Source organism: Vicugna pacos, chromosome 34 (assembly GCF_048564905.1).
Source record: "Vicugna pacos chromosome 34, VicPac4, whole genome shotgun sequence".
NCBI lineage: Eukaryota > Metazoa > Chordata > Mammalia > Artiodactyla > Camelidae > Vicugna > Vicugna pacos.
Window position 1 is genome coordinate 8659060 of NC_133020.1, and position 27161 is coordinate 8686220.

At 42.2% G+C, this 27161-nt stretch overlaps 1 protein-coding gene across 3 annotated transcripts in view; it reads left to right on the top strand.

Moving 5' to 3' along the window:
- ST8SIA1 (ST8 alpha-N-acetyl-neuraminide alpha-2,8-sialyltransferase 1) overlaps positions 1-27161 on the top strand; it is a 107109-nt gene that overhangs the window by 40979 nt on the left and 38969 nt on the right. For all 3 annotated transcript variants that reach the window (XM_006199929.4, XM_072954310.1, XM_072954309.1), the window contains exon 2: positions 1218-1362. In XM_006199929.4, the coding sequence (XP_006199991.1) occupies positions 1218-1362 (145 nt within the window). The remainder of the gene's footprint in view (positions 1-1217; positions 1363-27161) is intronic.

Genomic DNA, 27161 nt, shown 5'->3' on the forward strand with positions numbered 1-27161 from the left:
CTTAAAGTTAGCCATCCAGAGCCTTCTCTGCACCTGGAGAGTTAAATCAATCAATCCGTGATTATAATGATTATTTTTGCCTTTGAACATATTTCAGCTGCCCGTGAGAGATGATGTTTTACTTTCTTTGTAAACATTATAGCGGTTTTAGGTGTACAGCATTATGCTCGGACTTTTATATACACTACAAAGTAATCACCTCCACAAGTCTGGTTACCATCTATCACCACACAGTTGACTCCCTTGACCCATTTCACTCACTCTCCCACCACAATTTCCTTCCCTTCTGGTAACCACTAATCTGATCGCTATACCTATGAGTTTGTTTTTGTTTTATTTTGTTTGTTTTGTTTTGTTTTGTTTTGGATTCACATATGAGCAAAATCAGACAGTCTTTCTCTGTTTGACTTATTTCACTTAGCATAATATACCTTCAAGGTTCATCCATGTTGTTGCAGATGGCAGGATTTCATTCTTTTTTATGGCTGAGTAGCATTCCATTGTGCATCGATACCACATCTACTTTACCATTCATCCATGGATGGACACAAGTTGTTTTTCTATCTTGCCTATTGTGAATACAGTTGACCCCTTTGAACAGCATGGAATTGAACTGTGCAAGTTCACTTAAACATGGATTTTTTGTCAATAAATACATACAGTACCACACAACCTGAGGATGATTGAATCCATAGATGCAGAACCGCAGATATGGAGGGTCCACTGTGCGGGCTTGAGCATCCGTGGAATTTGGTGTCTGAGGCAGGTCCTGGAACCAATCCCTTGTGGATGCCAAGGGACAACTGTGATGCTGCAGTGAACATAGGAGTGCACATATTTTTTCAAATTAGGGTTCTTGTGCTCTTCTGATAAATACCCAGAATTGGAGTAGCTGGGTCACATGAGAGTTCTACCCTTCATTTTATTTTATTTTTTTATTAATCTCCATACTGTTTTTCATGGTGGCTGCATCAATTTACAGTCCCATCAGCTGATGTATTTTTTTTCCTTAAATTTTTTAAAATTATGAAATATTCCAGTCATGCATTCTGATGGCTGGAAGAGTGAATTAATAGTCCTCTAATCACTGTGGAGAGACAGATGCTTCTGTGAGCTGGCGCTGAGGTAAGGCTGCCCATCTCTGCGGGAAGGACACGCGAATGAATCTGCTGCTCACTTAACCTGCTGTTCTCTTCTCTCTCTATTTTCTCTCCTAGGAAGCAGATGGAAGACTGCTGCGACCCCGCCCATCTCTTTGCTATGACTAAAATGAATTCCCCCATGGGGAAGAGCATGTGGTATGATGGGGAGTTTTTATACTCATTCACCATTGACAATTCAACTTATTCTCTCTTCCCCCAGGTTAGTATAGAGTTTATTGCCTTTCAATGTAGTTTCTTGTATGTCTCGCTGTCATGGGAAAAGGATCCTTGAGTTTGCTGGGATAACCAGATCTACTGCTTTTCATCATCTTTCTTCTCTTCTTAGTTATAAATGCTTTCCTTTATACCTGTCATTTTTCCATGAAGAAATCACATAATGTTTTGATGCAGGGGCAGCAGTAGGGTATTACAGTGACAGATTTCCTAGCCCTTCTGATCTGAGTCATCTGAGACGGAAGGAAGCAAGCAGAGAAGGAAGGAACGTCAGGGTATTGTGGAATGCCAGTGTTTTGAGGTTGGCTGTGGGATGATCTTGAAGATTTGTGATACTGGAATGTTTTCTTAGGGCTGATGTTGCTCTCAGGGAATGGGGACCATATGGTCAGAAGTTGCTTCTTAGAGCTCTTGAATCTTAACCCCTGTGGTTAGACTCCTGCTATGAAGTGGAGGAGCAATGGAGATGGAGAGAAAGAATTGAACCACTTTTGAAGTGGTCTAAATCAAGCTCTGCTTACTTAAATGTTTTTCTTTGGGGTTTCCTGAGCATTGAAATAAAATATTTTACTAAAATATTTCTGTGTAGCAAGTAGGGGAGGAAAAAAGGAAATCTTTATTTCTAGGGATATTGGAGAAGGGGATGGATCTTGGATGAAACTGACATTCTCTGAGGGAGAAATTGAGAAATGAATCTTGGCCTCCCAAATCTTCAAGCCACTCTTGGTTTGGCCAGATGATTGTGCAGAAAGAGAATCATGATCAGAGATGGAAAACAGGACTGAACCTTTCCTGTATCTGCATTAATAGCAAAGATTCTTCAAAGGAGGAATCCTATTATGTTTAAGGCACAGGTGGTACCAGATCCAAAGTCACACTCTCTTTGAAACAGTCCCTGTTTGCTAGTTCATCCTTAGGTATTTACTGGTTTTAGAGTATAAAGATAAGGTTTAAATTTTTTGTTTTAAAATAGGAGATAGAAGGGCTAATCCATGGTCAGCACCCTTGTGTTTTTCTCTCCGTTTTGTCCTTGGAGGGCTTCCTTGTGTCCAAGGAAATGACTGAGTGTCAGAAAATGTAAGATTGAACTTCATCTCCATCTCTTACTAACTAAATGCCTTGCTAAGCCACCTAACTCTTCTGAGACTCAGCTTTCTCATCTGTACAGTGGAGAGAGCTTTACCTGTCCAGCGACCTCACAGAGTTGTGGTCAGGATCAGTTCATGTAACGCATGTCCAGGAACTTTGTAAACTACAGAGTGTTGTGGGCATGTTAGGTGTTCACGTTGTGCTGGTTCATGTACTGCCGCTTCAGGCTGAGGAGTGAATATAATCTCATCAGTCGGAAATCTTCCTAGGTGTCTTCAGCAAAAGGATATTGCATGTTGGCCTTAGGCACTTGAAAACTCATTAAGGGAAGGGAGAGGTGGGGGTCAAGAGATGGCTCCTGGAATGACTTTGTCCAAGAACCTACGGCCATAACTGTGGTTTAGGGATTAGAGAGTCCAGCTGCCTCTGTCATTAGCTTGGCAACAGCTACCTCCAACAGAAACAGGGTGAGGAAGATGGGTTCCAACTCCCCCCTCCTTCCAAATCTCCCTCAAGTGTATCTAATGGGTAAGATTAATTTGCATCCAGAACACGAGCTGCAAGGAAGTCCAGGAAGGGCAGTTTTTAAAGCAATCAAGCTTCAACAGGAAGCTAACAAAAGGGTGGAATTGAGGTTGAGTAAACCAATCCACAGTATCTTCTTTGTACAAAAACTGATGTCAACTTGCTATGAAATGAAGAGGAGATAAGGAAGTAATCTCCTTTTAACAGCTCATCAAATAGAAAATGTTTAAAGAAATCCAAAGTAAGATTTTTATAGATGAAGGCTCTCAGTCTTACTAACTGACTTCCAACTTTGTGCTAAAAAATAGATTTGAAGAAAAGAGATGATTAAAGAAATACATACTAGCCTCCCATCTTATCTGTAAGTTGCAGCAGTAAGATAGCAGGAAACATTTTCTTTTTAAAGGGTATGCACATGAATTCTGTGTCTCGCAGTGCCAGCTGTAAGAACCTTCCCTGAATAATAAAGGAAAAATGCTTTTTTCTTGGAAAACGAAAGTCATGACATCATTTTGTTTGTGCACAGTCTTCACGAGTTGCTGAACCAGTTCAATGAGTTAGACTTAAAACATTCCTGGTGTATTTTTCTGCTGGGATTCTGAAATGACTAATTAAATTATCAGTTTGCATCAACACAAAGGGTGTATATTTCTTAGTGAAGTATTTCCAGTTTGTTATCAGGAAGCTAAGATGTCAGGTAGTTGTTAAGCTTCCTGCATGTTCCCTGTGGGAAGAAAGCTGGGTGTGCTGATTGGGCAGAAGTGCAGGTGAATGGGTTGGGCTCCACATTGTCAGCTGAATAAAGCTCCCCTCCTTTCCTTGCGTTTCAGCAAAATAATGCCAAATCACTCATTCTCCGACTCAGATGGATAATTTTATATCACACTTTTTAATTATGTACTTCAATATATTTATCTTAATCATGCTTATATTTCTCCCCTAAATGCTCAATATATGTTAACCATCACTTTTATTATTATTCCTTTGCCTGGTTTTATCGACTGCTTTTGTTGTCATTGCTAAGATGCAATACAAGATTCTCTGTGTGATGTGAAAAGGTAGTGGGGTCCAGGAGGGCCTTATTGAGATGCTGTGTACTTTGAGATGTCCCATTGAACCTCCTTAATTACAGTTAGTTGCTTCTTATTTGACTCTTCCATGACTTCTCATAGCTTTATTGTCAGATTTGTTCAGTTCTGCCTCATAGGGTTATTTACATCACTACACATCTACATACCACAGTTTTTATCAAGGTCTTTATCTGTTGATCTCCATACCATCTTGGGAGCCTTTGGGGAAACTCATTTTTATGCCTTGTGCAGTGCTTCGCACTTAATACTAAAGATGCTCGATTCCAGCTGCTCTTGTCAGTGTCCCACCTGGGCTGGACCATGGCAGCGCCCTTGCCTGAACTATACGATTCCAAGCGGGAGATTCTGAAGCAACTGTTTCCAAAAGGCTCTATGAATGTATTTTGGTGAAATACGTGTTGCATATTATCAGGCATGAAGGGCCAAATTTTAATCGATATGTAGGTTTTCTAGACTGCAGTGCGTGTGTGTGTGTGTATATTGTGTGTTTGGAGGGGACAGTGTGATGGTAGGTGTTCCCACTTGGAGACTATTTGAAAGTACCTCCATCCCCTGGGTTGAGATTGCTCCTTCCTGCTCTGCCTGTCCTTTTTAAGCCTGCATGGTCCCATATTTGTAGGTAACACTGAATAAATGCTATTTTGGCTTAAGGTACACTTACGGCCCCAAAGAGCATACGCTTCCTTGGAAATGATTGAGGGAGTTACGGAATTTCAGAAAGCATAAGTGTGCTGATATAATCTGAAAAATATTTCCTTTGATGTAATAAAAACATGGTTGGCCCACCATTCTCTTACATGGTGCTGGATGGTCACATGATGTACATCACAAACTAGACAAGCCCTTTTTCCTCAGAATATCTGCCCAAGATCATGTGTAAAGAATCACAAAACCTCATGAATGCGTCTCAGACAGACACTCATTTCCTTCTCTTCTGGTCACCATAAGCTCCCTGATATGTCCACTTGGCCTGAATCCACAGTGCCCTTGGCCCGTGGGAATCCCAGCAGGACATTTTGAAGTAGTTTTGTTAAAACGAAAATACACTGTTTTTTTCCCTTCCCAGTGATGTGCTTAACAGACTCCTCTGAGTGCCTGGGCATCCCTGAGTCTCACAATGATTGTTTTTCTCCTAATGAAGTTTATTTAGATCATGCTATATAATCTATGGCATCAAGTTACTTTTTTACTTTCCAATACGACTGGAATCATTTTCCAAATACATACCTTTTCAACGAGAAGGAAACAGGAGGCTAATGCTTGGCAGGCGTAGATTTCGCCAGGCCCGTGTCGGCTCATGCTGTCAGGCTTGTGTTTGCCTGCTTTGTCACAGAGACCTGACCCAGGGGCTAGACCAAGTGGGTTGCTCGCTTATCTCAAATGATAATTAGGAATTAGGAGGTGAGTAGTTCAGGGCTAGATGTCGCCTGCACAGTGCCATCAAGCTCTCCACCTCCTGTCTTCCTGCTTGAACACCCTTGGCTCATGGCCAAGGAACCTTCCAGTTTTGAACCTGATCCTAGTAGGAGGGAGGAGGAAGCAGAAGAGGAAACATGGGCAGACTCCTGCTGATGCGTCAGCGGTCGGGGCCGAATCGCATGGGCATGTCTAGCTGCAAGGGAGGCAGGAACCGTCAGTATTCCAGCTCTAGGCGGATGCACTCCGTGTGCTGACCTGAGCTGTCGGCCTCATTGCCTCCACGTTGTAGCTCACTCTGTCCTCACAGCAACTCTCTGTGGTTGTTACCCTTGTCTTCATTTTATGAGTGAAACGGAGATCGAGAAAGGTTAAATAACTCATTCAAGGTTCCAGAGCTGGCAGGTGGAGGTCTGAGATATGAAACCCGGCCTGTCTGATTCCAAAAGTTTTATTGTTTATTATCTTGTTTTGTTTTGTTTTGTTTTTCTTAAAAAGACATGGGTTCTGGTGGATTCGTTGTTAATTTTTTTTCACTTAGTCACCTTGAAACCATTTAAAGGTTTTTTTTTTTAACTTCCCTTATATGAATATTCTTAGAGGAAATGGAGACATTTCTTTTGCAGCTATTTGAGAGAAAAAAAAGTATACATGTGCCGCTGAAGGACCCTACACAGTACTGGAGTTTCCCCTCTCAAATTAGTTTCCTATACAGCGTTGTAGTTTCCTTTTGAAACTGGCTTTCTCTACAGCACTGTAGTTTCCCTTGAGCTTTGAGCTCCCCAGTGACCCACTTTGGATGGAGAAATAAGGCCAGTTATATGATACTGGTTTCAATCACATGGGTTCCTGGGCCCAGTTCCACTGTGTGTGCATGGAGGCTTCCCCACACCACCAAGCAATTCTCAGACACCAGCTGGGAGGGTGTTATAATTCAACTCAGTTCTAACACTGCCTACCTGGAGACAGCATCAGATTCCACAGGTTGAGGGCTCAGCCCCACAAGACCACCCTCCACTCTGGACATCAGTCACAAGCCCAGGTTACTACTGGTGCTTTTGACCAACCAGCCACAAATTGGAGGTTGCAACGGTTCCTCCAAATCAGGATGCCAACTGCAAGTCCAGATTGTTACCTGTTCTTTGACCAACTGGCTGTGAATCAGAGGTCCCCACGCTCTCCTTCATGGCGTCTATTAATTCGCTAGAATGGCTCACGGAACTCAGGAAACCCGTTTACTCACTAGATTACTGGTTTACTACACGGGATAAATTAAAGGGTACAGGTCAACAGTCATGTGAAGAGAAACATAGGATGAGGTCCCCCAACAAAGGAACCTCTGTCCTCGTGGAGCTTGGGGCCCTGCATGGTGGCACATGGAAGAGTTCCAGTTCCAGATGCACTCTGAACCTCATCCTTCTGGTTTTTAATGGAGGTTTCATTATGTAGGCACGACTGATTAATTAATCACTTATTGGTGTTTGGTTCAATCTCCAGCCCCTCTCCCATCCCTGGAGATCAGAGGGGTGGGACTGAAAGTTTCAATCTTCTATTCATGGTTGGTTCCCTTGGCAACCAGCTCCCATCCTTAGGTGGTTTCCAGAAGTCACCTTCATTAACAGAAACCCAGTTGTGCTGTAAAGGGGCTTTCTATGAATAACAAGACACCTTTATTGCCTTTATGGCTTGAAGGATTTTTCAGGAACTTGAGGGCAAGGGACCAAATATTATAAAAGATGCTCCCTTTGCTCGTATTGCTTAGGAAATTCCAAGGGTTTGGGGAGCTGTGAGGCAAGAACTGGGGATGAAGACCAAATATGTATAAGAAACATACATATTTGGTCATCAGAATGATGACCAGACGTTTAGGACCCCAGACAAGTCACGTTTAACTGTCCTCAGCCTGAGCTTATACTTTTTAGTTCGGGACCAACAATACCTGGTGTTCATATTTCAGTGTTATTGTGAGAAACACAGTTGAAATGAGATTACAGATGTAAAAGTGCTTTGTAATGCATGCGCTATGCAAACGTATACTAATGTTGCTTTTACTATCTGTGTAAGCATTTACGTCAGGTGAGCATTTCCTAGGCGTTTGGCTGATACAAAGAACCAATGGGGGAAGAAAACACCACTAGAAAAGGGGTTGAATCAATTTTCCATGCTGGGCGTGGGGAGGAGAGATAAGTCTGTGGACTCTGGGATTTAGGGACATATAAAGTAGTAACGGAGACCGCCTTAGACGCCGCCAGTTGTCCATTTGCATCTATAGTGGGGTAATAATTACGCAGTGTGAAGTAAATTACTAATTTCTAGTGAATTAAGATTGTGTGTCTGCACAATGGAATGGTAAGCACTAGTCCCTCCAGTTGTTCTGTAACTGAGTCGGTGAGGAAAGAGGATCATCACGGGACTTCCAAGCAATCTCTTTCCTCATAGGAAAGGAAAGCACATGATTAGGAGTGAGTTTCTCCCCCCGAGTAGCTGAAGGTAAACTGTAAGATGCCTTGTCTTTCAAACTTAGAAATAATTACAAATTAAGATCTTTCTTGAAAGAAGATTCACAGGTTGTCTGTGGTTGAGAACAAGATGAAAATGAGAGGTAAGGGATGTTCCGTCTTGCCACCTTGCGGACCTTTCTAAAGTATTTGACCAGTGTGTAAAATTTAGTACGAAAACTGATGTTGGCTCAGGCTCGCAGCTTCCTGGAAACAATTGAAAAGGATGCATGACACCAGTTACCGCTGAGTCAGATCTCATCCCGCGGGTCTAATGGGAGTGATAACTTTTTTCTGGAGGTGTTAATGTTCAGAGAAAAATTTTCTTCTTAGGTTTGCTTGACTTGACAGGGTGTTTTCCCGCAGGGGGAAAAAAAACCTGATGTATCCTTATTGGTTTTTCTTCAGCTGATTTCTTCATCTTGGCCCTTCTTACTGGCAAATGGCCAGCTGTAGAAAGACATTTCTGCCCTGTTTTGATTTGGTTTTGTTTTCCTATCAGGAAGCCTCTGTTTCCTTTCTGCCCGTGATACACTTGTTTGCACTCCTTAACTCTATCAGTGATCTCTTAAATGCAGAAAGATCTGTTTGATTAACTTAGGGAGGAATACCATATCAACACTGAATTTTCTCTGGCTTAGTTAATGTGATCAGAGTCAAAAGATACACATGAGTACAGAGAACATTTTCTTAATGTTTGTATCTGTTCAAGTCAATTTACTCTCTCTCCTCTGCTAATTGCCCTGTAAAATTAGATCACATGGGAGATGGCACAATATTCTTGTCCGTGCTGGTGGCCTGACATACCTTCATCTGCAGGGTCAGAACTTCTGGGTGGACTTGCCCAACAGGATGGAGAAGGGGTGGGAGACGGGGACAGGAAAGGGAAGTGAACTTAGCTTCAGGGACTAAAAGGAAGTCCAGCCAGTAGACAGAAAGGATTATTAAGGTTCTCACTCTTGGTAACTGTTGGCAGGGACCAGAAGATAATGAGGAATAAAGTGATGTGCTAGGAATGTGCAGAACTCAGAGAGGAAGAATAGGGGAAGGTGGAGTTCTACCCAGAAAGCCAGATCAAATGGTAATTGATTTCAATTTCTAGCCACTAAGCTGAGGGGTTTGGCACCTGGCAGCTTCCAGGAGGTACTGGCCAGAGGACTGCAGGATCTCACCCTTCTAGAGACTTGGGAGCATTTAATCCCAGCAGGGACTCAAGGGAACAAGGTGGGAGTTTCTGTTACCGAGTCCAAACTCATTCTACTCGCTGCACGACAGGCCAGTAAATTGGGAAACATGTTGGGGCAAGGAATAATGACTTTATTTAGAAAGCCAGCAGACTGATAAAATGGGTGCTAATGTCCTGCAGAACCATCTTCCCCAAGTCAGAATTCAAGCTCCTTTTATACTGAAAAGAAGAGGGGATGTGGTTGGTTGTTGCAAACTTCTTGGTGTCAGAATCCTTTGTTCTTGCAGATGTCCACGTGGGTCAGGTCATGGTGTCCCTGTAAACTTCCAACAAAACAAATGTTATTTTCTCTTTTGCAAGTTTTTATCTTTATATGAATGGAAAGTGTTAATACCCTTAAAGGTCAGAGCCTTGAGAATGGGCTCTCCTGTGTATTTCAGGCTCTAGGCAACATTCTTTTACAAAAGGCGCAGAACCAGCATGACGAAGCCCAGGAAACAGAGCACAGTTTAGAGCTGAAGGAGCAGATCTAATATGGAGTCAGATTTGTTCTTCTCTATTACATTTCCAGCATTGGGGTCAAAATTAGGAACTATCTTTGAGGACAAAGCGGAAGCACATTTCTGGAACTGAGTAGGAGCTGAGCACCAGGAATCTGGACGGCAACCCAGGGCTATGTTTTGAAAATAAGACAGAAGCCAAGATACCAGAACCACACCTGGGAAGAATGCAGAGATAACCTGTTTGGTGATTCCCACAGTTTGGGGTGGCCACTCCCCAAATCACTTCCCAGAAGCCAGGACTGATGCACATTTCCCAGGGCTCAGGCTGAATCTGCAGTGGTCCTGATGTGGGTTCAGGACATATATAGTAGCTGAGAATTAAGCCTGATCAAGCAGGATGTTTTACACAAAAACGTTAGGTTCTTGCCTTCTCCTGTATCTCCCTCTGTGGAGGCTGATAGGACAGAGGGAACAGAAGCTAAATGCAGGAGGGAGTCTGGGCAGATTGTTAATCCAGACAATATATTAGCAGCTTGTCAGAAAAGTGGGGGAGAGAAATGCGGTGGAGAAATTTTGGATCGATAGGGTGTGGGTCAAGATCTGCTGATCAAAATGGAAGCAGAAGTGCTTTTTGAGGAGAACCAGTGTTTTGTACTCTGAAAAGTATTATGCATAAAAATTTTCTTGCTGAATTTTCTTTTTCCTGTCTACCCAGACTCAGACTTTTAACTCTTTGCTAAGGAAAAAAAAAAAGGTCCTGAGAAAAAGGTGATAGCAAATTAAAGTCATTTAATAATCTTTTAACCTAAGGTGGGCTCCTGTTAATAAAGCACTACCCTACAGCTCCTTATAAAATGTATGATTATTTTGCTTAAATTTGTCTCTTTCTGATGGTTCAATCTACTCTGATTTTATATGCATTCAGGGTCTAATCTACTATTCAGATGATAGCGTTTTCACAAAGGATTGTTACTTCTGGAGCCATAAAGCTTATCCATTTCTTAATTGTATTTTCCGGTAAAAGCTTGACGTCGACTTTGACCGTAACACACAAGGTTATTAAGAACCGAAGTAGCTACGGTTAGCGGTGCTTCCAGGTGCAAAGGGGGTGGTTGGAGGACTTCCTCAAACCGAAAGGCCAGTGACATAGGTATGAAGTTTGGAAACAGTTCAGTACTTCCATATGAGCTGTAAAATTTGGTTCAAATCGCGAATCACCACAATAAAATCAGAGGTGAGAGAAACTCTAAAATAAGGCTTTGATGCATCAGAAATTCCCTTTCAGATTTGTCAGACTCCTCATTGAAACGAATGTGCCCCGTGGCCAAGCAAAAGTGTGCTTTCCTAAAATTTTGATGATTCTCTAAAATTAAATGTTCAGCCACTCATTTATCAAGCATTTATTTGCAACCACTGCTGGGTGCGAGGGACAGTGCTCGTTCCTGGGGAAGTAGTGGTGAGGAAAACAGACCCAGTCTCTCCCCTCACTGGGTGTCCCCTTCAGTGTCTCAGTTCCTTACCTTCTAGATGTTCAAAGTTAACCTCCCTCCCGCCCTACCCAGTTTCTCTTCTCTATTTCCTGCCTCGGGTGATGGTACTGAAACCTGCTCCATCACTTAAGCTGGACAGCCTGGGTCTTCCATTTGAATCCATCCTTCATGCTAACCACTCTCCGAGTCCAGTTTCATTTGTAAATATCTGTTGAATCCATCCCCTCTTTTCTTACCTGTCTGCCACTGCGGCAGTTCAGGGTTGATCATCAACTATATGGACTCATTCAAGAACTTTCTGAAAAGTTTCACTCTTAGGAACTTGCCTCTCGGCCAACTTGCCACCCTGCTGCCAATGCTGACTTGATGAAATGTAAATCTGTTTGTGTAACTTCTTTCTCTCTTTTTTTTGATTGAAGTTCCATCAATTACAATGTGTCATTTTCTGGTGTTCGGCACAATGTCCCAGTTTTGCAGATACATTCATATATTCGTTTTCATAAGTGTAACTTCTCTTAAGTCACTCTTCTGTGCCCACCGTGCAAACGGGAGCGAGCGGCCAGATGGCACACGCGCTGAGGCTGCTGGAACAGTGCCACTGGAGGAAACTCATGGAGAAGGACAAGTTAGCAGCGAGCAGAGGTTCTGCTGCCTTTTTTGATGACAAATGATGAGATTTGAGATGTTCTGAACTCCAGGAGACAGACGCTGGAACTGGGCTGGCATGTTAGACGTCTGATCAGGGGCGTCCTAACCTCCTCTCCGGTCTGATTCAAACACTGCGATACTCTAGTTCTAAGAGCCTTGGCTCTGGCTTGGTTTATCAGCTCAGTGTTTGTGGGTGATTGAAAGTCCTCTGTAGACACGATTGGCAGCTGGAAGATAAGCCTTAGAAGGTGCAGGTGAATAACATAGTTGGCCAGAATAAGGGCCGATCCATCAGCTCATGGTTGGGCGAGCGCTAGCCTCGTCCCTGGCCTGATGGCAGGGCTGGGCTCCCTGCCTTGGTATTGGCCACGATGGAGAGCTTTCAGCACGGGGCCACCTCTGGTCTCCGTGGACCTTTACCAGAGGCCTCTTCCCTTTCTGGACTGCAGGGTATCCTGTCCGTCTTGGATGAGTTAATGCTGCCTGATTAGCACCTATGAGATGAAGTTCAACCTTCACAGGGGGCGCAGAGGCCTTCAATATCTGAACTTGCAGAGAACGTAAGATAGTATAAGCTTATGAACAGCCATCCACCTTCTTTCCCCTGCTTATTACTTTATGCCGCTGGCCCTTGGTCCACATGGGTTTGAACTGCACAGGTCCATTTATACGCAGATTTTTCCAACAGTAAACACCAAAGTTCTAGCCCACCCGCTGTTGGTTGAATCGCGGGTGCAAGACCGTGAACACGGAGGAACCACATTGAGAAGGTCCGACTATGAACTAACATGAGAATTTCTGACTGCTCGGAGAGTTGACGTCCCTAACCCCCCAGCACTGTTCAGGGTCAAACAAACTCTGGAATTACCACGTGGCTTGCATTTCCCAAAGCAAGCCATGCTTTTTCATCTCCTCTTCACATTTGCATATGCTCTTCCCTCTGCCCGGAATAGTCTCCCTTTCCTCGTCTGATGAGTTCTTGTTTGTCTTTCAAGATCCAGCCAGAGCATCTTCATGTCTGTATAACCCTACAGTTCCCTCTCCCAAGTCTCTATTGCCTGCCATGTCAATGAAACATCTGTCCCCACCCCCACTCCAAATTTGTATGTATCTCTGCTACTGTACTCTTGAATAACAATGATTGGTTCACATACTTTCTGCACACCAGACTTTTCAATACCCTTGAGGGTGGCACCTAGACGGGGCCTGGCACATAGCATACATAGCAGGTGGTAAGTGAAAAGGAGCCAGACGAACATTGAATGGATGGCTTTTCTTCCAAAGCCTTTGCAAGCGTGTGACAGCAGCCTGATTCTTTTGGAAGGAGGTGCTGCCTGGGCGAGAATGACCCAGGATCATACCCACGAAGGCAAGAGCGCTAGAAGGGACGGGTAGGGGTTTAAGATAATGTATGGAGTGTGGGAGATGGGTCCACAGTCACCCTTTCAGTGCTCAGAATTTCATCCTTGTCTTGAGATGAACATGATCCTGTGATTTAACGTTGAGCCACAGTATTGGTGCTGGACGTTGATAGGGACTGAACTGTCAGGCAGGGCAGGCAGGGGAGTGAGGAATTCAAAACAAGCACCTCAAAAAAGACCTTGAAAAAGATCCACCTTTCTCCTCATGGGCAAACGGAGGGTTCCCAGAAATGAGCGAAGATGCATACTCGGAAACTGGAAAATTCCATCCCAGGGGATAAAGTAAAGCTCCTCCAGCCCCCTGCCCAGATGCAGCTCCTTCGCTGTCCGCAGAGGTCCTGTCCCTCTGTGCTGTTTCTGTAACTAATGAAAACTTGCCGTGTGCAGTGTTCCCAGCGTCTCCTGTGAATTCTTTCACCAAGGACCGTGGGCCTTGACCCCTTACCTGGAACAGACATGTCGTTAAGTTGTTTTGGTTTGCTTTGCTATTACTATTAATCACTTCTAAAACATTTTTCTTGAGAAATTGTTACTGGGTAGAGCTGCAGGACATTCTGATGTTTGTGAAGATTGTTTCTTTCTCTTTCTCATCACTAGTCCTTCTTTTCCACCATTGCCTCTACCATCCTGTACCCGATGACAGTGGCCTCTTGCCTAGGATTCCACAGTACTCTCTTACTGGCCTTCTTGTACCTAATCTGGCCTTCTCTCCGGGCCATTTCCATGTTGCAGCCTGAGTTACTGTTTTAGAATGCCAATCGGATGATGCCATTGCATGTCTTAAAATCCTCGATTAGCTTCCCATTGATTTCAGGATAAGACAGACTTCTTAGGGCCCACAAGGCTCTGCCTGGTCTGGTCTCTGTCTGAGCCTCCTGCATCAATTTCCACAGCGTCCCCTCTCACCCTCTGCACATCACCTTCCTGGCCTTCTCTCAGCCCCTCCTAAACGCTGTGTTCTCTCTTTCTATAGAGCTTTTCGACCCACTGTCCCTTTTCCTGGGAGGCTCTTGTCTCCTCTTATCTTGTTCACTGATGTTAATCCCTTGGATCCTGTCTGAGTGTCATTTCCTCAGAGGGACCGTGTTCCAGGTACCTCTCATTCGTCACTTCAGATTCAGTTGTTTGAGTATTTGATTCAGGTTTCTCTCTCTCACTCGGTGGAAGCTCCCAGGAACAGTGTTTAATTTGGGAGGGTATTGTTACCAAGTCCAGGCTCATACTGCTTGCCACAAGACAGGCGAATGAATCAAGAAATGACTCACTGGGTCGAGGAATCGCAACTTTCTTTGGAAAGCCAGCAGACCGAGAAGATGGCAGACGAGCATCCCAAAGAACCATCTTACCTGAGTTAGAATTCAGGCTTCTTTTATAGTAAAAGGGGAGGGGGCGTGGCTGTTTGTCGCAAACTTCTTGGTGCCAGAATCCTTTGTTTTTGCAGCTGTCTAAGTAGGTTTGTAGGCCAGGTCACGCTGTTGCTGTAAACTTCCAACAAGACAAATGTTATTCTCTGTTCCGCAACTTTTTATCTCTGTATAAATGAAAAGTGTTATGCTTTAAAGGTCAAGCCTGGGAGGCAGAGCCTTGAGAAAGGGCTATCGTGTATATTTCAGATTTACTCCTCTCTGTTACAGCATTTCAGTTACGAGTGCAATGCCTGGGACTTGATAGACCTTCAGTAAGTTTTAGTGGCAAGAACAAATTAACTAATGAAGCTGCTTGGTTTTGCCATATAAGATCACCAGCTGTAATCCTGGTAGACTCCACAGCCTAAATTTGGTATACATACAGATAAACTTGGAGTTCATTGTCAGAGAGTGGAGGGGAAAAGTCCCACGTTGGAAGTGGCTGCTTGGGGAACCCCAGAATGACTGTCTCAGACTGGAGCCCATGAGAGAACCTGGTGATGGTCAGACAGGGTGATAGTGAGCGCCTTTCATTTCTGCAGCTTTTTTTTTTTGCCCCGTGGTCATCTGTCAATACAGAGTCTCAGGTCTTGCAGTGAGATCAATCTTCTGAGACCCCCCCATGAAGAAACTGCTGTTCTTTCTGAAGATTTAAAATCACCATCAGAGAAGTCAGCTCAGCCAGGGGAGAAGTCAGCTCAGCCAGTCCTTGCCCTCCGCCTAGGCAGAACTAAACAGCAGAAGCAGTGATGGAGCCAGAAGAGGGGGCGACTCCTGGGTCTCCTCCCTGCGGTGAGCTGGCGTCCTCAGGCTCGAGGCCCCTGTGTTGAGACCATTGTGCTGTCTCTTTTGTTCAGCCTTCTAACCATCAGATGTCCCTGCGTTAAGTTTCCTACAAAATGAATGTGTGGGATTTGTATTTTGAAATCACAGCTATTATAATACCACCATCTTTTAAATTAGCACACGGCTTCCCTACTTGTTTTCAAGTTATCTTAGCTCAGCTGCTGAAGGGAATCAGTTTTTAGTCTTTGTAGCACCTCAGAGCCAAATGTTTAGGAATCAAGCCAATCGATACAGCTCCCAAACCACCTCTCCCCAGAGACAGCAGTAGGTTTTTTTAACCCTTTGGAAGTCCAACAAGGAAAAAGATTTCAGCCGGTTATAGACACTAGACTAGTGTGTAGTGTGAACAGTTAGAACAGTCATCCTTTGACTTGAAAACTTTGTGACTTTCCTGGAAATTAGTAAAGACCGTAAATTAAGTAATCCTCTAAGACTTCTTTTTCAGATTGGAATCACATTTCATGGAAGAGGCTTTGAAACAGAAGTAGCAGAATGCTCCAATATTCAGAAGGAAGGATATAGAACAGGTCAAAAATTAGAAGTGAATGACAGGCATGAAGTTCTTAAGGCATTTTATTGTTTCATTGCAGACCTTTCACATAATGAACAAATCGGGGCACGGAAGGTTTGGAACATGAAGATTTAGGTTTAGGGAAATAAACAGTGGTTAAGTATTTGTAAGATACGAGGTAGATGAAGTGAGGGCCAGGGAACCGTGTGGGGGAGGGGGAGGCAAACTATTACCATGTTAATAAAAACAGTGGCAATAAAACGTCATAGAGAATGTCATGTCTTCAAAAAGAGAGTGCCTGAAGAAAACACAAATTTTATGTTTTAGTTTGTAAAAACCATGGGAATCTTGATGAATCATGTTTCCAGATGGTAGAGAGAAATTGTAAGCAGAACAGTGGAGGGGTGTGTAGCGGATGTGGACAGGCAGGGTAGGTGTGGGAAAGTGGGCACTGGAAAAATGATAGAAAACAGTGAGGCGATCAGAGCAACGTGGTTATTGGTTATTTAAGTTAGTATTAAAGTTAGTAGTTGCTTATATTTACTGAGTGATTTTGAAACGTCAGGCTTAACACTTCTTACATTTCTCAGCTTATTTAATTCTCTTAATACCTCTAGGAAGGTACTTTCTTTTTCAACAAGCTTTTTATTTTGGAGTAACTTCAGATTTACAAAATGATGTAACAATACCATGGAGAGTACACCCCTCACCCAGGTTCAGTTTCTCCTAATGTTCGTGTTTTAACATAACTTAGTCAAAACTAAAGAAGCCAGCGTTACTCTTGTATATTAGTACGTTATTAGTAACCAAACTCCAGCCTTGACTTGAATTTCACCAGTGTTTCTGCTAATATCCTTTTCCTGTTCCAGGATCTAATCCAGGACACACATTGCATTTAGTTGCTCGTTAGTCTCCTCTAGTCTGTGATCGGTTCTCAAGCTTTCTTTGTTTTTCTGTGACTGTGATGATATTCAGAAATACTGGTTAAGTATATTTGTAACATGTCCCTCAGACTGGGATTTGTTCGATGTTTGGATCTTGATTAGACAGAGCGACAGGTTTTCGGAAAGAACATCACAGAGGCCAAGTGCCCTTCTCATCAGATGATAAAATGTGGGTACATGGTACCCGCACGACATCCTGGGAGATGTTAACCTTGATCGCTTGGGTAAGGTGGTGTTTGCCAGGTTTCCCCACTGGAAAGTCACTTTCCTTTTGGGCAAGTAGTTTCGTTTATTTTCCCCTGTTTTGTAGAAGAGAAAGCTGAGGCTAAAAGGGATTCAGTAATCATCTCAAGGTTACTCAGTTAGTAAGTGGCAGGATCTCTTACTCTGCCATTTGTGTGCTTACCCTTTACATTCTCCATGACTTTTGAGTCATTTTTATGACCTGGACACTTAGAAGATGACTTGACAAAGAATTCATGTATATTACGTTATGTGCGTAAATGTGGAGTCTGTGCATTTTACTGTTCTGTCTGCAAAGTTTTCTCCAGTTAAGTTGTGCTTGAGAAGTGCTGAGGGTTAAATTGGCCAACCCCGAACTTTCTATTGCCAGCGCCGCTCTGGGGTTGGCATTATGTTTGACACACTTGAAAGGAAATCATTCTAGCCTCAAAAATCACCCTGTCAATGTGCATTCTTTCTTCGCTGAGTCAATTAAGGGATATGTGAGCCAAAGAGTCCATCAAAGCCTCTGCTGACAGAATGACGAAAGCTTCTTTTACTTGATAATCTTATTGGTAATTGCAAAAAAGAAAAAGGAAATCTGTGTATCTCTGGGAAATGAAGACTTCATGGAACTAGTGTACAGCACATGAAAGGCTGCAGTAATTGCAAGAGGGTAGCAGTGAAGAGTGGATCCAAATGAAGATGGTCAGATAAATAGGAAAAGACCTGTTTTAATGGAGTTTCAAATATGTTTCAGTGTACTAATTATGATTCTACAACAAGCACATATACACATAAAATGATGACTGAACTGTTTACAACTCCTATAGGTTTCTTAATTAAAATATTTCTATTTAAAAGAAAAATTATAATGAACACATTTTTGTTTCAACTCAGTGTTTTAATTTTAAGTTAAAAATAATAAATATATTTAAATAAATTAATTCAATTTCTAAAACTTACATTTAAATAAATTGAGAAATACTCATGAAAATTGAATGTATTAAATAAAATCTACTGAAGAGTGGGTTAACTATATTTTTGTAATTTGATTAGGTTTTGTTGATACAGTCTAGAGCTAGAGTTGGTTGAGAACTCACTCTGTGCTAGGCTTTTTGCTCAATGTTTTGCACACATTATCTGACAGTTCCAACATCTAAGGCTGGTGTTACTGTCTCCATCTTACATGTAGAAACTGAGGCTGAGAGAGGTTATGTGACCCAGGTCTCCCAGCTAGAAATGGGTTCCAAGCTGCGGTTCTGAGCGAAGTCAGGATTCCAACTCAGGCCCGTCGAAGCCAAGCTCTGTGAATATAACCATTTAAACTGCACTTTCTTTCCTCTTAGACTAAGTAATCCACCACAGAGCGGTTACAACCCTGTAATGTCTTTCGCTGGTATGTCTGAAATAGCTGTAAGAGTGTATAAGATTTCCCTTGTGTTTTTCTAATGGAAATGGATGAATACTTACTCAGTTGTTACCTTTTATTGATAACGACCCAAGTTGTTTCAGGGTAGCCCGATGAGGTGGTAGAGACGTAGACGTGCACCTTTGTGCTCAGGGCATCCTGGTGCTGGTGAACTGGATAGTTTTTCTGGTGAGGAATTCAGCAATGCATATCAAAAGCCTTAAATATGTGCTTATTATCTGACCCAGCAACCCTACACCTAAGGATTTACCTTAAAGTAATAGATCAAGTTCTCAAGGTTGTATGTATCAGATCGGTAACAGCATGAGGAATTCCGTGTGGAACAGGTTCGGGTTGGCAATCTTGTTGGAGAGGCTCTTGCACGGTGCTTTATCTGAAATTAAGCAAACTTGGTTGTTTATACCAAGAGAGAAAACTGAGTGGGCTGATGATTGCTCCTTTCCCATCCACCGTCCTGGATTCGCCACAGTACAAAAGATGTTTATAGCAGGGTGGTTTATCATAGCGAAAAACTGGGAGCAACCTAAAATATTCACAGTAAAGAATCAGTTAAATGATGAGACACCTATCCAGTCAAACAGGATGCTGGCATTAAAACACTGACAGAGAGGTAGATGTCCATCATATCCTGTTAAATAAGCAAGCATGTCACAACAGCATGGATAAGATGGTCCCATTTTGGTTAGAAAACAAACAACTGTTTCAGATGAGAGGCTTCGGCCACTGAGCGCTGAGAGATCACTGTGGATGATATCTGTATATGACCATGTTATTTTAAACTGAAATTAGGGAGACTTTTCAAAAACCCTTTCATCTGTCTTTGTCACTTCGAATTCTGAATTTTTCACAAACTGCCTTCTCGAAGGACTTATTATTTCCTTGGGGCCTGGCAAAGCAAAGAAAATCTTTCCCAATCTTTGGCTGAAAGTTCCCTAAAATATGTATTTTCCTACATCTTTGTGAACAATTTAAGATTTATACTCAGCCCTAACCTCCTACTCTTTGAATAAATAAGCCTGCCAGGGTCCTGCCTGGGGTCTAGCATAGAAAAAGCTACTGGCGAGCCAAATCTGACCCTTAGATGTATTTTGTTTGGCTTTTACTGTTTTTTAAAAAAGTCATTTGAATTTTATCACCAACATTAAAAACTAAATTTCATATAAAAATCTGGATCCCAGTGCCCATCAGCAGGGCACAGAGCAATTTCTGATCATCCTGGTTTGGTCACATGTCCTCTTTTTGCCACAGTCCTTAGCCCTCCCTATTGTCTTCCCTCCACTCTGCTTGTGCTCCTTGTCTGGATTCTGTAGGCATTTGGTTTTGCAGCTCCTGTGCACTAGACTTTGTTAGCTTAGCTGTGTATCCTTAACCTTTATACAGTGGGTACCAAAGTTAACAGGTTTATTTTATTTGCTTATATTCCTGGCATTTCTGGGTCAATCAGTCGATCAATCAATGAAGCTTTCTACTTACTTGTTGTGGTCAGTATATAATGTCCAAGGACATCAGGAGTTACAAGACATGCTTCATTCTCTATTTGTGGGGGGTGGGTGTATATCCCAAAGGAGGCTAGCAAATGGTACCAAATGCTAAATGTCTAGAGTGTCTGGTTAGAGGAAGTGACAAGCAGTGCTGTGGGTTGTTTTGGTGGCAGTGGGCAGGGTCGATGATGTTGATGCCAGAAGATGAGATCAGTCAGCGAGAGTTCTAAGGAAGGAAGACCTTGGGTTGTAATTGAGAGTTGGTAGGATCTGGTGGGTCACAGGCTTTATTGTGCACTTGAAGTGTGTAGGGAAACTTGAGCTTTTCCTGCTGTCTCCAGAGATTTTGACTCAAGAAGGCTGAATTGGGGCCGAGAGTATGTCAGGGTGATCCGATATACATGGGCCACCAAAGGGGAGAAGATGGTAGGATGAAATAAGCAGAGGTAGGGGCGTGAGTGGGGAATTTGGAAGCTATAAAATTCAGAGGCCTGGGGGTCTGTACGGGGGAGTCCTGGGGGGGTGATTAAGGGAGTGATGCTCGAAGGAAAGGGGTGCACTGGAAACAACTTCTTTACTCTTTTTCTCACAAGGAAGGATGACAGATACTCGTAAATTTGGTGGGGGGGTGGGGGAAGCAGCAGAAGCCAGTTTTTCTCAAAGAGACTATTCTCTGCTTGATTTCTTCATTTTTTAATGGAATAGTTGTATACTAGACAATACTGGGTTTGCTTTAAAAAAAACTTAATTTAATAGTTAATTAGCAGGCAATTGATTTAGTTCTGCTGGTTCGTGTGCTTAATCAGTTAAATCGGATTAACAGTTTAAGAGTCTGCTGCATTACTGAGTAATCGTACACTATTTATAGTTGAAAACAAAACAGATGTCTTAATTCCCACCACTTCAGTGGAATGCTGTGCTGGGGGTCAGGGTTTTGGGCCCAGCACGGAATGCAGTGACCGGGTATATGGTTGGTTTATGGTTAGTAAATACTTGCCTGATGTCCTTAGCTGAAATGTGTTTGATGTTTGTGATTCTTCTTTTCTGGGGGTGGGAAAAAAAAGGAGTTTGATTAGATAAAGTAGTTTTCTGCACCATCAAATTCCTTGGGGTGTCTCAGTGTCACCATGAGGTCGGTCAGGGGCGCTCATCTCAGCCTCAAACAATATCTTCTCCTTTTGTTTTTCTATCTGTGTTTTTTAAATGGGCTTTTTGTGATCTTGTTTGAAAAACAACCAGAGAAGACTTTCACCTCAAAACAAAATAATAAGCATTGACAGTAATAAGTTTAAAAGTCTCTGAAGTACTGAAGAAATGATTTGATTCAATTCCACATGTATTTACAAACCACTGTGCACAGCTTTAATACCTAATTCTCGTGACTCATGGAGCATGAATGAATTCTAATGTTCCTCTTATCTGCTTCAATTTTTGACTATTTCCTAGAATTTGAAGGGAATCTTACTGGACACAATATCTGTAGACACTTCATAAATCTCAAGGGGGAAAAATAATTCGGTTGGTAGACAACAGAGCAGGGAAGTGGGGAGGGGGAGGCACTGGAGCAGCCTCAGCAAAAGTATAAAGAGACAAGAAGTTGGGGCTGTATTGGAGGAAACAGTGATAAATAAAATGGTGTGGAGGGAATAGTGGCTGAGAGCATAGATGATGTGGTTTGAGAAAAGGATGAGCAGGGAGTTTGGAGTGTTGGAGAGTCCTGAGTGCCTCAGTGATGATCTCAAATGGTTTTGTCTGTGCACAAGGGGCAAACGTGGTCCATTTTGTACATTTCTTTGTTGTTGTTGGAGAGTGATTTGCATTAGCTTTTGTTTAAAGATTTATTGAAGGATAATTGATACATATATTTAATGAGTATTTGTAGAGGCATTTGGACATACTGCAAATACCTGGGATACCATTGCTTTTGGTTTAGAAGAATAACTAGTATTTGAGAGTGAAGGATGGGTGATGGACGAGAAGCCACGAACAGTAACCAGCCATTGTGAAAACATTTACAGTGAGGGTGGAAAGAGAAAAAGCACAGAAGAGCCTCTGCAGAGATGGGTGTTAGGGTGATACTGAGAGATGAGCAGACACGACTCCAAGACTTCTATGCTGTGTTGCTGAGCAAATCTGGGTCCAATAAAATAAAAATAGCAGGTATCAGCCTCTCACCTCATACCAGACAGAACTCAGTGACTCTTCTTAACAGCTGTACAAGGTGGGTACCATTTACAAACGAGAAGACTGAGGCACTAAGGTTAAAGTAACTGCCAGTGGTCAGAGAAGAAACATGAAGCTGGGACTCAGATGCAGGCAGGCAGCCTCCAGAGCAGTGCTCATCACCGGGAAGATGTACTGAGTGTATTTGCAGAAAGAGAATCTTTGGTGGTCCTTCCACCTGGGGAGTTCTCGCGATGGCTTGAGGCGTAGTTCCTGCTGCCGCTGCCGCCTCTGTCTGCCCCACCGCGAAGCATCGCTGGCTGCTACTGTTGCAGTGTGCATGGCTTACATATTTCCTTTCCTTTCCACCATGAAGCACCCCTCTCCCCCACCCCATTTTTGAGAACTTTAGAAACGTGGCCAACCTCTGTCCTTAAGTATAGGCGCAGCCTTCTTTGTGGCTTTAGCATTATTCATGGGTCAGAAACGTCAGGAACAAACTTCAGTGAATGAGGAATTAAGTAGGAGATGAATTTGCTGGATGGTCCTCTGAACTGATGTTTTAGTTGGCTTCCAGAAGTTGTATCCAGAATAACAGATTCTATGTGAAAAAATACATAATGCTCCTTGGAATGCTCAAGTGTTTTTTTTTTTTTTCTAATGGGCTGAGTCAAAAAGTTTAATGGGGAAACAAGACCCAATATATAAATATTCACATCAGTCAACTTCCAGAGATGCATCCTGTGTAGAAAGACTACTATTACTGAACTTACCTTTTTGAAATCATAATTTTATTAGTGGAATGGGGAATATGAATCTTAGCAACAGCTTTCTGGAAATTCATTTTTATGTAATTGAAGAACCTTCTTCGAATGTGATGTGCAAATATTCTATAATTAATATTTGTAAATACATATATCCCCAGGCAAAGTTTTGGGTACTGTTTTTTAAAGGCTTCAATAATTAAATATCTGTAATGAGAAGCATTTGTCTCTGAAATAAATTAACTAATTACTACATATTTTCATCATAAAAATTCTTACACATGCAAAGTAAGAAAGCAGCTGAAATTTTAATTTGGACTTCCAAAGGGCTGGTTAAGTAACTGAAAAAGCAAATACTGGAAAAAGCTTATTTACTGGAAAGGACCAAAGCTGCTTTTGATTCAGCTGCATCTTGTCATTATTTTGCCTGTTTAGCTGGGCACCATGCTTACTGGGAATTTCCTTGGGGGAAGTTGCCAGTCGTTAGTTGAAATAATAAAACGGGGTACAGAGATAAAGAGATGTGCATCTGAGGAAGATGGTTGGAGGGTTGGGGGTTTAACTGATGCATTGGTTAGAATGTAATTAGGTCCTTGAGCAGGGCAGTGCAATTAAATATGTCAAGGAGGGCATAATTAGATGGGTGGTAGAGTGGTGTAATTACATTCATAAGAGGGGGGCTGTAATTAGATGTGAGGCAGGGGGTGTATTTAGATGCCTAGGTTGAAGGTATAATTAACATATGGGGGAGAAATTAAATTATGTGTGTGGGTGAAACATAATTGCACGTGGGAGTCCGTGTACATAGAAATGAGTGCGTTGGGTTTCAATTAGATGCGTGAGTTCATGTTCTTCTTATAGACAAAAACTTGATATTTTCATCAATAAGGGAAAGCATATGTTTTGACATCATGACTAACAGCAGCTAGCAGACAGTGACAGCCTTTCAGGCCACTCTGAAGGGTTGCAAATCAAAAATCCCCGTGTTTCTGTTAAAACTGGCGACCAACTTCTAAATCTGACATTGACTCCTCTTCCTAATCATGGCACTTGGTGATAATTTTTCTAACTTTTAAGCACAACTGCATGACTGGGAAGACTTACTCCCCCTTCCTATCAAGGAAGGGTTTGGAGGGCGTCACCAGACAAAACCAAGAATTTTCCTTTGAATTGTAAGATGTGAAAACAGAAATGCCACCTCTTTTACCTGAAAGTATCAGAATAAAGTTCCATATGTAACAAAATCAGCAAAATTAATCTTGACAGCCTCACTTTTTTTTTTTTTAGTTTATGAAACAGCGTTTATTTAGAAATATTTTTGGCATTTCTCCCCTTTCTCCCAAGTATAAAGCCACAAGGTGAGGAATGTATGTTGCAGGTACAGTAGAAAGAGGGAGGGACAGAAGGAGTCGGAAGGAAGAGGAATCCAGAGCCGGCGCGGTGCAGAACTGACTAAGCGCACCTGCGAAACTTACATCGGAGCAGCGGAGTATGGTGAGAGTTACAATAATCGGATGCATCCTCTGCTGAACTGAAAACAATGGAGCCTGGTGTTACCATCTTCAAAAGCAAGAGGGTGTTTAAAAATACGAGTTCATTGCTTAGATAGATTCTTGATATTGAAGTTCTTTAGTTGGCCACTAGTCTGCTTCATCCGATTCAGTCTGTTACTCAGTTCTTCTGATTCTGGGCATCTCAGAGCCTCCTGTCATCTGTTCAGGGCTAGAACCCAAGTGGGTCACTTCCGGGATTTCCAACTTTTTGGCTTCCTCATGCTCCCAGGAAGCCTAGATTTAAGGTTAGTTCTTTTTATAACTTAGATGGAGGGACGTTACAGCCTGCTCCCTAATCTCTGGTTTCATCCTTTCTGTAGAACATTTTTTTATCCTTTGATTTTGATTTTACATTGATGCGTGATTAATTTGTTTTTACATTGTAGACATGCCTAAAATATTCTCTCTCCCCACCCCTCCGCCTCAGACTATTGCAACTTAATTTGCAATCAGAGTTACTCTTCCTAAAATGTTGCGAATTCCTGTGAAAATAGTTCCCACGGCATTGTTTAATCTAGTTCTTTATCTACTCGATAGTTTACATCCCCTCCTCCCAAGGCCAGCTCAAACTCTAAACGAGTTAGCGATGGATGGTGGTTACCTCAGTTGCTCATAGAGGTAGTGTAATTATCATTCAGGACGTCTAGTTCTGTCTTGGGATGAAGGAGGAGGAAGTGACTGAGGTCCCTGGCTCTTGTTGCTTTGTTATCTTGTGAAGACAAGGAAGCAATGAGGCATCAGGCTTTGGAAATGTCTTGGTAAATAAGGCTTCCTTCATTTAATTATAAAAACCATTCTGGGATGCTCTGGAGCTATTTACCTAAGACACAAAACACCGGGTTTAAGTTCTTTGGTCTTTAATAGCCTTCTTCAAAAGTCATATTCACAGCCAGGAATATTTTCACAGTTGGCATTTGTACTTTGTTTCTGAAAACGTCTTCTAGCCTGTAACAAGTCTTTTCACCTTCATTCATCACCTAAAACATCAGAGACTCTAATTTTTGGTTGTTTTTTTTCCCCAACCTTTCTAAGATTGTCTAATAGACCAGAAATCTCACCTACCTTTCTTGTGCCTCAGAAACTCAGGTCTCAGATTCCAGTGTCAGTTCCTCAGAGAGATTTTTCCTCACCTGATAGCACTCTGTACCTTCCTAGCCTATTTGTTAAATTCTGCCTTTCCTGTTAGAATGTGAGGAATGTTCATGAGCAGGGTATGGGGCTGTTTTGTTCACCATCCCCAATATCCACAACAGCTCCTGGTCCATAAAGTGCTCAGCAAACAGTTGTTGAATGAAAAGAGACGTCAGGCATCAGGGCTGTTTCAGAAGAGGCACAGGCGGCGTGGGCTGTGGACCATGTGAGGGTAAGGGTGTTTCAGAAGCAAGATTCTGAATGGCTTCAGTAAGTGGCTCATATTTAGAGAGCGGTGGGGCTCATCTCTGTTCTGGAAGTTTGGAGATGAAATTAGACATCCATTCGGACATTAAGGAAATACCGCTTTTGGTCGGACACTGCTTTACAACAGATTGGCTGCTCAACAGAAATCTGCCGATGAAATAATTAACTGATTGAACGACTCGATTGTCTAATTTGTGCTTAGTTTGCATGTAGCGTGCTGATCAAAAAAGGTACAGTGCTGACAGTGATTCATACAAAAATATGCATTTAAAAAACTCACTGATTGATAGAAGTAGTAGATATACCTGCAAAGGGCCAATGATTAAAAAATTCTTTGTTCAAAATCTGTGTAAACCTTTGAAGTTGAAAGTATCTCACAACAAAGTTCCACTACATATAATCGTGGTCTAGCAATATAATAATAATTTTTCCCCAGAGAATCCAATTTTTTTAGTATTTAATAATGTATGAGGATTGTACATTTATCTAGAGCTTTAGAGTTTCCTGCTGATGGTCAACACCTTGGCTCAAGCTGGATTCTCAGGATCGTACTGGGAGACAGATGGGGTAGTTATTATCATGCCTGACTTCCAGTGAGGCCCTGAGAGATTTGAGGAGCCTGGCAAACCGGGATCTGAATCCAGATGGTTAATATAATATAGTCATTAAGAAGATGGCCATTAACAGATGGAACAGTGGGATAGGTGAAAAAATTTGAACAAAGATTTATTTATAAGGTGAATTGGTGATCAAACAATATCTTGAGCTCATCACTATGGTCAGTCTGCTTCATCCATCCATCCACTTAGAGTCGTATATTTTACAGTTAGCAGGAAACCCAGTATTTTCTTACGGATGCAAAGAGACCAAGTAGTTATTTTCAGATTTAGTAGATAGTTTCTTACATGGATGCAAGGAGATACACTTGAAAAGAAAGGATGCAGTGCCTTCATAAAAATGCCCCTTGACAGAATCTTAATATTCAGCTGGAAATGGATGACCCCCACGTTCTTTCTATGTCATATACACACCGGAAGGAGAAGCTGTTGTTCACACAACATTCTGGTAAGCATTGATCATTGCCAAGTTGAGATATTCTGTGTTTCAAATAAAATAGTATTATCTCAGTTAGTTAAAAAATGTTTTTACAGTATTTTCTCAGGTAAGTTTTTCCTCTGTAAAACTTTGGTGAGCTCTT